Source organism: Echiichthys vipera (genome assembly GCF_963691815.1).
Source record: "Echiichthys vipera genome assembly, chromosome: 16".
Lineage (NCBI taxonomy): Eukaryota > Metazoa > Chordata > Actinopteri > Perciformes > Trachinidae > Echiichthys > Echiichthys vipera.
In genome coordinates, this window is record NC_139841.1 from 28,451,597 (window position 1) to 28,463,200 (window position 11,604).

Consider the following 11,604-nt stretch of genomic DNA (forward strand, 5'->3'; position numbering starts at 1 on the left):
AGAGGGAGAGAGAGAGGGAGAGGGGGAGGAAGAGGGAGAGGGAGAGGAGGAGGGAGAGGGAGAGGAAGAGGGAGAGGGAGAGGGAGAGGAAGAGGGAGAGGAAGAGGAAGAGGGGGAGGAAGAGGGAGAGGGAGATGAGAAGGAAGAGGGAGAGGAAGAGGAAGGGGAAGAGGGAGAGGAAGAGGGAGAGGAAGAGGGAGAGGAAGAGGGAGAGGAAGGGGAAGAGGAAGAGGAAGAGGAAGGGGAAGAGGAAGAGGAGGAGGAAGAGGGAGAGGAAGAGGGAGAGGAAGAGGGAGAGGAAGAGGGAGAGGAAGAGGGAGAGGAAGGGGAAGAGGAAGAGGAAGAGGAAGGGGAAGAGGAAGAGGAGGAGGAAGAGGAAGTGTAACAGGAAGTGAACCCTCACCTCATCTCCGTGCTGAGTCCTGCCAACATCTGTGAGAACACCAGGAAGTTGCTCTCTCCGGGAGTTTTCACACACACTTTCCATTTGTCCAACATCATCGTCTGTAGAGAGAGAAGCACGTGAGAGTGTGTGTGTGTGTGTGTGTGTGTGTGTGTGTGTGTGTGCGTGCGTGCGTGCGTGCGTGCGTGTGTGCGTGTGTGTCGTGTGTGTGTGTGTGTGTGTGCGTGTGTGTGTGTGTGTGTGCGTGTGTGCGTGTGTGTGTTTGTGTGTGGGTGTGTGTGTGTGTGTGTGTGAGATTGTGTGTGTGTGTGTGTGTGTCGTGCGTGCGTGTGAGTGTGAGTGTGAGCGTGTGTGAGTGTGTGTGTGTGTATGTGTGTCTCTGTCTGTGTGTGTGTGTGCTGCATGCGTGTTGGCGTGCTTGTGGCGTGTGTGTGTGTGTCGTGCGTGCGTGTGCGTGTGCGTGTGTGCGTGTGGGCGTGTGTGTCTGTGAGTGTGCGTGCGTGCGTGTGTGTGTGTGTGTGCTGCGTGCGTGCGTGCTTGCGTGCGTGTGTGTGTGTTGTGCTTCTGTGCGTGCGTGCATGCGCGTTGGCGTGCTTGTGGCGTGTGTGTGTGCGTGTGTGCGTGTGTGTGTGCGTGCGTGTGCGTGCGTGTGCGTGCGTGCCTGTGCGTGTGTGTGTGCGTGCGTGCGTGCCTGCAGGTGTCCGCGGACGCCTGTCCAGCGTGGTTGAAGTCCAGGGAGAAGACCGTGGCGAAGCGTGAGGACGCGTCGCTGTGCTGCGAGGCGACGCAGCCGAACGACCTCAGGACGGTGAACATGGCGTGGACGCGCTCCACTGGGGACACGAGAGGAGTGAAGGTTTAATCCGTTTGACTTCTTTAACTCGTACAGAAAAACATTGACTGGACGTCTCCTCACCGCTGATCTTCTCTCTGGTCGTCCCGGCCCGTTTGAGCAGAGCGAGCGTGAACGCCTGGCACGCCGTGGTCTTGCCGCTGCCGCTGCGTCCCACCGCGCACACGCTGTGGTCCCTCCTGGTGCCCACCATGGACACGTACACCCGTTTGACCAGAGCGGCCAGAGCAGGGGGGGCGTCCCACACTGACTCCCCTCGCCGGGACTTTGGAGTCTGACAGAGAAGAAGAAGAAGAAGAAGAAGAAGAAGAAGAAGAAGAAGAAGGAGGAGAAGAAGGAGGAGAAGAAGGAGAAGAAGAAGAAGAAGAAGAAGGAGGAGAAGAAGAAGAAGAAGAAGAAGGAGAAGAAGAAGAAGAAGAAGGAGAAGAAGAAGAAGAAGAAGAAGAAGAAGAAGAAGGAGAAGAAGGAGGAGAAGAAGAAGAAGAAGAAGGAGAAGAAGAAGAAGAAGAAGGAGAAGAAGAAGAAGAAGAAGACGCCATTTTTTCTACCAATCAATAAAAGTGAAAGCTCACAAAGCAAAACTCTGTTGTTCTGTCACCACTTTAGAAAACATCGTTATCTCTGATGACGTCAACGCGCTCATTTCAGCTCTGCTCAGGGCGCACTCCCACTGTGCCTCCGTGCCGTGCCCCCTCCCACTGTGCCTCCGTCCCGTGCCCCAGCACGTGTCACGGCTAAAGTCTGGTTCCTTTGACCAGTGTGAGTGCAACCGTACCACGTCTAGGAGCGGCACGCTTGCCGTCCACGGCCCGTTTGGGAGAGGTGGGCTTTAGTAAAGCACGTTTGCACGTGTACGAGCACGAGCGTGCACACGTGTACGAGCACGAGGTCTACGGCGGTTCTGAGGTCATTTCCTGTGCGCCTGTTGGGACGTAGAAAAAAGAAGGAGGGACCATGCGCGGACATTTCAAACAATGGCGGTGAAAGGTTCACGTTGGTGTGATGCGGAGGTGGAGTGTTTACTGCAGATTTGGTCGATGAAAAGATTCAAAAACAGTCGACAAGACGCACAAAAACTCCGAGGTCTACGGAAAGATCTGGAAACAAAGCCACGCATCGCCATGACGTCATCAATGCGTGTGACGTGTTACGGCGTGATGACGTATAGGCAGCAAGAAGCATTCTCCGAGGCCCAGGTAGTGTGAGTACAAACGGGCCTGGAGGGGGGGACAAGGACCCTAAAGCACGGGGCACGGGACGGAGGCACAGTGGGAGGGCGCCCTGAGACGAACAGAGACAGACAACCATTCACACCTACGGGTGATTTAGAGTCATCAATGAACCGAACACCTGCACGTCTTTGGACTGTGGGAGGAAACCGGAGAACCCGGAAAAAACCCACGCAGACACGGGGACAACCTGCAAACTCCACACAGAAGGGCCCCAGCCGGGATTCAAACCAGGAACCAGGGACCCTCATACTGTGAGGCGACAGTGCTGACCACCACACCACCGTGTCGTCTAAATGAATCATCATAAGTAAACACGTAAAAGGTGTAGCTCGGGGCGTTTGGAGGAGGGCATCACCTTGCTGTGCGTCTGTAACGGAGGCCAGAAGTTGACCAGGTTGGGCCCGGCGTGCGTCAGCGGCGTGCCGGCTCTGGCTCGGCTGCTCAGTGTGTGCAGGACGCCACATTCGTTGACGCTCTGCAGGTCGCTCAGGTCCTCGCACAGGTCCAGGTCGGACGGGTTACACTGCTCCGTCTCGTGCTCCGTCACGTCGTGCAGCGACCCGTCCGTCTGCAGGCGCACTCTCGCTCGGCCTTCTGGGAGTTCAGGCGTTCCTTCATCCGGCTTCAGCTGAGTGGCTGAAACACAGACACACCGACCAATCAGAGAGCAGCAACCAGAGCACCTGTCACCGACCTGTCGACGTTCAAAGAGTTCATTTTGCATCTTTTTGTGCTGGTTTTGTATCTTTTTGTGGTGGTTTTGCATCTTTTTGTGCTGGTTTTGCATCTATTTTTAGTCATTTTGCATCTTTTTGTGCTGGTTTTGCATCTATTTTTAGTCATTTTGCATCTTTTTGTGGTGGTTTTGCATCTATTTTTAGTCATTTTGCATCTTTATGTGCTGGTTTTGCATCTATTTTTAGTCATTTTGCATCTTTATGTGCTGGTTTTGCATCTATTTTTAGTCATTTTGCATCTTTATGTGCTGGTTTTGCATCTTTCGGGAGAATTCCTTGACCTTAGAAAATTAAATCTGCTTTTAAACAAAGTTCCAACCAAAGAAATCCACATTAACGGACGTCACGTCCTCAGACACGACGCTGACATCAGGATCTGCTGTTGGTTAATTATTCTTCACCTGTGAAATGTCCCAATTAAAGTGGGGCGTGTATGTGTGTGTGTGTGTGTGTGTGTACGTGTGTGTGTGTGTGTGCGTGCGTGCGTGTGTGTGCGTGCATGTGTGTGTGTGTGTGTGTGCGTGTGTGTGTGTGCGTGTGCGTGTGTGCGTGCATGTGTGTGCGTGTGTGTGCTGATGACTCACCGCGGGTGTAACCCTCCTTGTGGACGTACCACACTGTTCCTGCTTCGTACCAAACATCTCTGACCTGCAGGAGAAACAACGACAAACAGTCATGTGAACTGACACGATGATGAAACTGTAACAATGACACTGTGACTGTGACTCTGTTTCATCTGTTTTTAGTCATTTTGCATCTTTTTGTGCTGGTTTTGCATCTTTTTGTGCTGGTTTTGCATCGATATTTAGTCATTTTGCATCTTTTTGTGCTGGTTTTGCATCTATTTTTAGTCATTTTGCATCTTTTTGTGCTGGTTTTGCATCTATTTTTAGTCATTTTGCATCTTTTTGTGCTGGTTTTGCATCTATTTTGAGTCTTTTTGCTTCTCTTTGTGGTGTTGGACACGCACCTCTCTCCTGTCCTGCTCTGTCACGCTGGTGTCTGCTATCCTTCCCTCCGGCTCCTGCCTCTCCTCTTTCTTCTCCACCTGCTGCACCTCCTCCATCCTCTCCTCCTCTTGGTTCTTCTTCTTCTTCTTCTCCACCTGCTGCACCTCCTCCATCCTCTCCTCCATCCTCTCCTCCTCTTGGTTCTTCTTCTTCTTCTTCTCCACCTGCTGCACCTCCTCCATCCTCTCCTCCATCCTCTCCTCTTCTTGGTTCTTCTTCTTCTTCTTCTTCTCCGTCCTGGTGTCCGGCTGCAGCCTCGGAGGCTCCGGCGTGACCTCCCGTCTGCCGCCGGTGTCCGGAGCGTAGATCTGCCTCTGGGACGAGGGCCGGCTGCTGTTGAGCAGCTGCTCCGCCCGCAGCGACATCTCCGCCTCCAGGATGGGAGGAGTCTGGTCCGGGAGCAGGAACTGCTGCACCAGGTTGTCGCTCAGTTTGCTCGGCTGCAGGAAACAAAACAGGAAAAGAGTTTTAATTCAACATTTTAGTTTTTAACGGAGTTAGAGGAGAAGATCGATGTCACTCTGGAGTCTGAGGTCAACGTGAAGCGACACTTTCTGTTCCCTCAGAGGACAAAAGTGATTTTAAGGAGAAAAATTAGTGTTTCAAGAAAAAAAATGGGAGGTTTTGAGAAATAGGTCGTAATATTTTGAGTAAAAAAACAGATTTCGAGGAGAAAAGTCGGAATAGTTTAAGAAAAAGTCAGAAAATTTCAAGAAAAAAAAGAGGTTTTAAAGAAAAGTTGTAAGATTTCAAGAAAAAAAGTCAGATTTTGAGAAAAAAGTCGGAATATTTTGAATAAAAAAACAGATTTCGAGGAGAAAAGTCAGAATATTTCTAAGAAAAATTTCGTAGATGAAGAAGAATTTGATTTACACGTCGACGCAAACTTAAATGTCTAAGTGGAGAGATGTCGTGTCGTTTAACGTCTAAAAACGTAAAGAGTTGGTTCTGGATCAAACAGTCACGTCAAACTCTGCGACGTCTCGCAGCTAAATACTGTTAGCTAAGTCGTAAGATCTTGAGAAAATGTTGGAATATCTTGAGGGAAAAGTCGTGAAAAGTCGAACTGAAAGTTGTTTGTGTCACAGATGCGAGCATCGAACCGCTGAACCTGTGAACTGCTGAACCTGTGCCGCCCTCACCGCTCTCTCGTCTTTGGCCTCCGGCTCTTTCACCCGCGTCTCCTTCTCCGTTTCGTTTAACGTCTAAAAACGTGGAGAGACGGTTCTGGATCAAACAAACAGTCTCGTCAAACTCTGCGACGTCTCGCAGCAAAATACTGTCGGCTACTTTCTGTCGAAGCTGTGGAGAAGAAAGTCGCAATATTTCAAGAAAAAGTCGTAATATCTTAAGAAAAAGTCGCAATATCTTAAGAAAAAAGTTGTAATATCTTAAGAAAAAGTCGCAATATCGTGAGGAAAATGTCGTAATATCTCAAGAGAAAAGTCGTAATACTTTGAGGAAAAAGTCGTAATATCTTGAGGAAAAAGTCGTAATAGCTTGAGGAAAAAGTCGTAATATCTTGAGGAAAAAGTCGTAATATCTTGAGGAAAAAGTCGTAATATCTTAAGAAAAAAGTCGTAATATCTTGAGCGAAAAGTCGTAATATCGTGAGGAAAATGTCGTAATATCTCAAGAGAAAAGTCGTAATACTTTGAGGAAAAAGTCGTAATATCTTAAGAGAAAAGTCGTAATACTTTGAGGAAAAAGTCGTAATATCGTGAGGAAAAAGTCGTAATAGCTTGAGGAAAAAGTCGTAATATCTTGAGGAAAAAGTCGTAATATCTTGAGGAAAAAGTCGTAATATCTTGAGGAAAAAGTCGTAATATCTTGAGGAAAAAGTCGTAATATCTTGAGGAAAAAGTCGTAATATCTTGAGGAAAAAGTCGTAATATCTTGAGGAAAAAGTCGTAATATCTTGAGGGAAAAGTCGTAAAATCTTGAGAAAAAAGTCGTAATATCTTGAGGAAAAAGTCGTAATATCTTAAGGAAAAAGTCGTAGTATCTTGAGGAAAAAGTCGTAATATTTCAAGAAAAAAGTCGTAATATCTTGAGGAAAAAGTCGTAATATCTTGAGGAAAAAGTCGTAATAGCTTGAGGAAAAAGTCGTAATATCTTAAGGAAAAAGTCGCAATATCTTGAGGAAAAGTCGCAATATCTTGAGGAAAAAGTCGTAATATCTTGAGGGAAAAGTCGTAATATCTTGAGGAAAAAGTCGTAATATCTTGAGGAAAAAGTCGTAATATCTTGAGGAAAAAGTCGTAATATCTTGAGGAAAAAGTCGTAATATCTTGAGGAAAAAGTCGTAATATCTTGAGGAAAAAGTCGTAATATCTTGAGGAAAAAGTCGTAATATCTTGAGGAAAAAGTCGTAATATCTTGAGGAAAAAAGTCGTAATATCTTGAGGAAAAAGTCGTAAAAATTTAAAAAAAAAAACATATATCGCAGAAAAAAACCCTGAATCGAGTGAAACAACAGTCAAACTCTACGACGTCTCGCAGCTAAATACTGTCGGCTACTTTCTGTCGAATCCGTGATGAAAAAAGTCGTAATATCTTTGTCAGGGAAGGGGAAAAGCCAGAGAAGACACCAAAGAACTGCTCTGCTGTTACGCTCTCCACAGCCCGATGCTGGGCGATGACGGCTGACCTGGAGAGGCAGCTGAAGCTTCCACCACACGTCACCCGGTCCAGACTGAGACCTGACATCATCTCGGTCTCAGAGGCCACAGAACAGCTCCTCTTGCTGGAGCGAACGGTTCCCTGGGAGGAGAGGACGGAGGAGGCTCATGAAGGAAAGAGGGAAAAGTACGAAGAGCTGGTGGAAGACTGTCGGAGGAACGGTTGGAGGACCAGGTGTGTGCCGGTGGAGGTGGGCAGTCGGGGTTTTGCCGGTCACTCCTTGAGCAAGGCCTATGGCACACTGGGCGTAACAGGTGCCAACCGAAGGAGAGAGATATAGGCAACAACGTGGAGGCGGCAGCGAGCCTCCAGGTGGCTCTGGCTGAAGAGCGGAGAGCAGTGGGGGCAGTAGAACGCCACTTGGACACAGGCCGGGGTCTGATCCGCCTCGGCTGGGTCGCCTGGAGGAGGGTGTCTGTTGTTAAGACCCCAAACACCCGGAGATCCCAGGAAACAACACTGATGATGTGCGGGTGAAAGAACTCGGACTCTCGTTGAGTCTGAACTGAAAGTGCGAGCATCGAACCGCTGAACCTGTGAACCGGAGAATCGCAGCCGCCCTCACCGCTCTCTCGTCTTTGGCCTCCGGCTCTTTCACCCGCGTCTCCTTCTCCGTCTCTCGGACGAGCTGCTTCAGGAAGCCGCCCGGCACCGCGGACAGGGGCGGAGGAGGCTCGGCGGCGGCCACGGGCGTCTTCTCCTCCTTTATCTGCAGCGTGACGGAGGGAAACAGGAAGTGACTGTGAGGAGGTCAGACGCACGCTGACGCACACGTGCACGGTTTCACACATGCACAGTTTCACACATGCACGTTAAATAAAACTCTTTATATTCAGAATATAAACACACACACACACACACACACACACACACACACACACACACACACACACACACACACACACACACACACACACACACACACACACACACACACACACACACACACACACACACACACACACACACACACACACACACACACACACACACACACACACACACACACGCAAACAGACACACACACACACAGACACACACACACACACACACACACACAGACACACACACACACAGACACAGACACACAGACACAGACACACAGACACAGACACACACACACACACAGACACACAGACACAGACACACACACACACACACACACACAAACATGCAGCATGCAGTAACTCTGCACCTCCCTTCTGCTCCCACAGTTTCAAGCGTGACGACAGCGCCATGGTGGGGGGTGGGGGGGGGGGGGTGGGGTCGGGGGGGGGTCACAGCCAGATGTGATGTCAGAGTGGCGTTGGCGATGGCGGTGTGTGTGTGTGTGTGTGTGTGTGTGTGTGTGTGTGCAGAGAGGGACACACAACCTGAGTGGAGACAGAAAAGTGACAGAAGTGTTAAAGCGGTCAGACGTGATCGTGCTCTGACGTCGTGTGTGCTTCGTTCTTTTAGACCGTCTCACCTCCGCGTTATTTCTCATTCTGCCGTCATAATTTACACTTTTACCGGCTTCTTAAACTTCTTATTGGTTCTGGAAGTCAAAAAGTTTCAGTCCTGGTGATAAAAGTTAAACTCTGGGGGCTGACGAAGGCTGCAGGCCGACACAGAACGCCAACATGTTGTTTGTTTGTTGTTTTTATAAATACAACAACTGAATAACAACAACAAAAGAGACACAACATGGCTGAACTCACTGTATTTGACAGTTGTTGTTCAGCAGCATAACTGACCCGTATCTGAACAGTCAGGTCGCATTTAACGTGACTTTGGCGTCACTCTGACCCGAGCTGCACTGTTTTATAAATGAATGACAAATAAAGTTGACTGAAAAAAAGTGTGCCACAGACGTGAGCAGGAACAAACATGGAGGACAGCAGTGAAGCAGGCGCCGGTGGCTCACACACCGTTTTTAGTCCTAACCTGACTCTCGCCAGATGGCTTTCGTTCCTCCTTGACTCCACCGTGATCGCTCCAAAGCAAAGTGATTTCAGGAGGTGGAGCCAATCAGGTTTTAAAGATGTGACGTAGCGGAGAAGCGACTGTTGTGATTCAACAATGGCGGCTCGCGTCGAGGAAGCAGGCGTCAACATGGATGCTGCTGTTTCACTCGTGTCTCTAATCTAGTGAATGTTTATCTTTAAAGAACCAGAGAACGACTCTGAACTGTTCTCGCTCTTCTCCCGACGGGGTTTGGCTTTTCCCTGCGTCACAGGTCGGTTTCCATGTGCGCGGTTGAAGTTGCACATCAATAAAGATGACGGACAAGCTGTTTGTCCAATCATATGCAGGGATGTTTGATAAGGCCACGCCTCCTGAGATCACTTTGCTGTGGAGCGATCCCAGCTGGACGAGTGAAGCGCGGAGGACCCAAACTCGTCCGGAGAGAGTCGGGTTAATAAAGTTCTACCAAACCGGTTTCCGTCGCCATGTTCGCTTCCGTAAAACCTCGTGTTTTTGTTGCTGGAAACTCAATTTCCTTGCAGGAGTCATCCCAAAGGGATCGATAGAGAGAAGTCTACGTCTAACACCGTCGTGGCGTGATGTCATACATGATCAAATGCGCATGCGGGTCACTTCAGGAGCATGAGCTGTTCACACAGAAATCCATAGATGGGCAACTTCTAAAGACGTGATGTGAACGGGCAAACAAAAAACAGGTTTGCGCGTTAAGACCTTGGTGTGATCGGAGGCTCGGCGCTCGTGTATCGTCGCTCGAGCGTGATACGTGAAGTGTTTAGAAACGCGATCCTCTCAGACTTCAGATTTCTAACAGGCTGAATATCTGGAGCTCCAGGAGCCAATGAGAGCTCAGGACACGGGCTGAGGGGAGACCAGGAGGCGGGGACTGTAACGACAGGAAGTTTACCATACTAGGCCGTACGGTGAACCACAGAAGTCTTTCAGGAACTGTTTCCCGCTCCGCAGTCTGGCGTCTACACAATCTTTGTCCGAGTGATGCTGAGCTTCCAACAAAAGTTTGGCGTGGAAATTCCAGAACTAGTTTTTTTCAGAGCGTAATAAAAACTTAAAATCGCCATCGACCAAATGTAACGAGTAAAATGAATAAACGACACTTTTCTCTGGTTTGAACCTTCTTCTTGAACCTTTACAGACTCTTTTTTATGTACTTCATGTCTCTCATGTTCTTCATTCAGCTCTTATGTTTCTAAAGTGGGACATAAATAAAGGTTATTACTCTCATTTCTGTCAAACGTGCACTTTGATCCCTGCTTCAGTCCAGTGTTTCCACTTTTCTCGTCTGAACTCTGGATTTAAACACTTCCTGAACTCTGGATTAAGTCTGGAGTCAGAGGCTCGTGTCTCACTGCAAACGTCCGCTCTGGATTTAAATGTGGGTCACACCGTATGACCCACCCCCCCCCCCCCCCCCCCCAGCTGGTGCCTGTAAACAACTCAACTCGTTTCAACACCAAACACTAAAACTCTCTCTGTGGAGCCTCTTTGACTTAAACTGATTTTTGACCCCTTCAGTCTCCAGAGCGTGTTTGAAACTGATCCCACACACGAGTCGACCCTTTTACGACTCTTTTATGAAGCGTCGTCTCTGGAAACGACGTCCACCAGAGACCGAAACAACAAAAACCCAATGACTCTGCTCTGACAGCGTTACTCTCTGTCCGAAGTAAAGTCACAGATCACAGCCCGGCTCCTCACGCAGCCTCCGTCAGCCTCCTTCAGCCTATATGTCAGGCCTCTCTCTCAGCCTCCGCAGGCCTCCTTCAGGCCTGTGTCAGCCTCCGCAGGCCTCTCTCTCAGCCTCCGTCAGCCTCCGCAGGCCTCCTTCAGGCCTGTGTCAGCCTCCGCAGGCCTCTCTCTCAGCCTCCGTCAGCCTATATGTCAGGCCTCTCTCTCAGCCTCCGTCAGCCTATATGTCAGGCCTCTCTCTCAGCCTCCGTTAGCCTATATGTCAGGCCTCTCTCTCGGTCACACGTCTAATAATAAAACCTGAGGCATGTCATTAAAGAGGAACTGTCTGTGGACGGAAAACGACACAATCAACGACACGTACCTTTGAAAAGCAGCAAAGACGAAGTTCCAGAGGGTTTACGGATCCTGAGAGTCCCGCGGACGCACAAACACCACCGCGGACGCACAAACACCACCGCAGTCACACAAACACCACCACAGTCACACAAACTCCACTGCAGACTGAGCGGGGCAGCAGTGACGGAGTCAGAAATAGAGTGGGGGGGTCTGCAGCCAATCCCACAGTGATAAGCAGCAGGGCTATAAATATGTGCAGGCTCGGGGGGGTAGAGGGGCAGGGTGACGGGCGAGGGGGGGCTTTAATGAACTCCTGGACACCAGAGGAGCAGAAGAAGAAACCAACAATGAAACGGTCTCAACAACAACACAGACAACACCAACAACACCAAATGCATCTGAAGTTTGTTTTCTAATAAAAAAACAAAGTGTGTGAATGAAAAAGGACGCGATGAAAGACGCCGGCTGTTCCCGACACACGTGCACATGTGCAGATCTGCACCGCGTCAGCTGTTCACAATGAGTGACAGCTCCAGCTGAAGGAGGAGGGGGAAGAGGGGAGGGGGAGGAGGAAGAGGAGGGTAAGTGAGGGGGAAGAGGAGGAGGAGGAAGAGGAGAAGAAGAATGAGGGGAAGAGGAGGAGGAGGAAGAGGAGGAGGAGCTCCCTGGGTTCTAC

At 49.5% G+C, this 11,604-nt stretch overlaps 1 protein-coding gene across 1 annotated transcript in view; it reads right to left on the minus strand.

Moving 5' to 3' along the window:
• Positions 1–11,108, minus strand: part of myo18b (myosin XVIIIB) — a 43,070-nt gene extending 31,962 nt beyond the window's left edge. Inside the window, 10 exon segments of the mRNA XM_083929758.1 lie at positions 404–504; positions 1,095–1,108; positions 1,111–1,236; positions 1,320–1,530; positions 2,844–3,124; positions 3,810–3,873; positions 4,196–4,675; positions 7,483–7,626; positions 8,117–8,290; positions 10,954–11,108. Coding sequence (XP_083785884.1) covers positions 404–504; positions 1,095–1,108; positions 1,111–1,236; positions 1,320–1,530; positions 2,844–3,124; positions 3,810–3,873; positions 4,196–4,675; positions 7,483–7,626; positions 8,117–8,155 — 1,460 coding nt within the window. The 5' untranslated portion in view covers positions 8,156–8,290; positions 10,954–11,108.
• Positions 11,109–11,604: the final 496 nt, after the last annotated feature.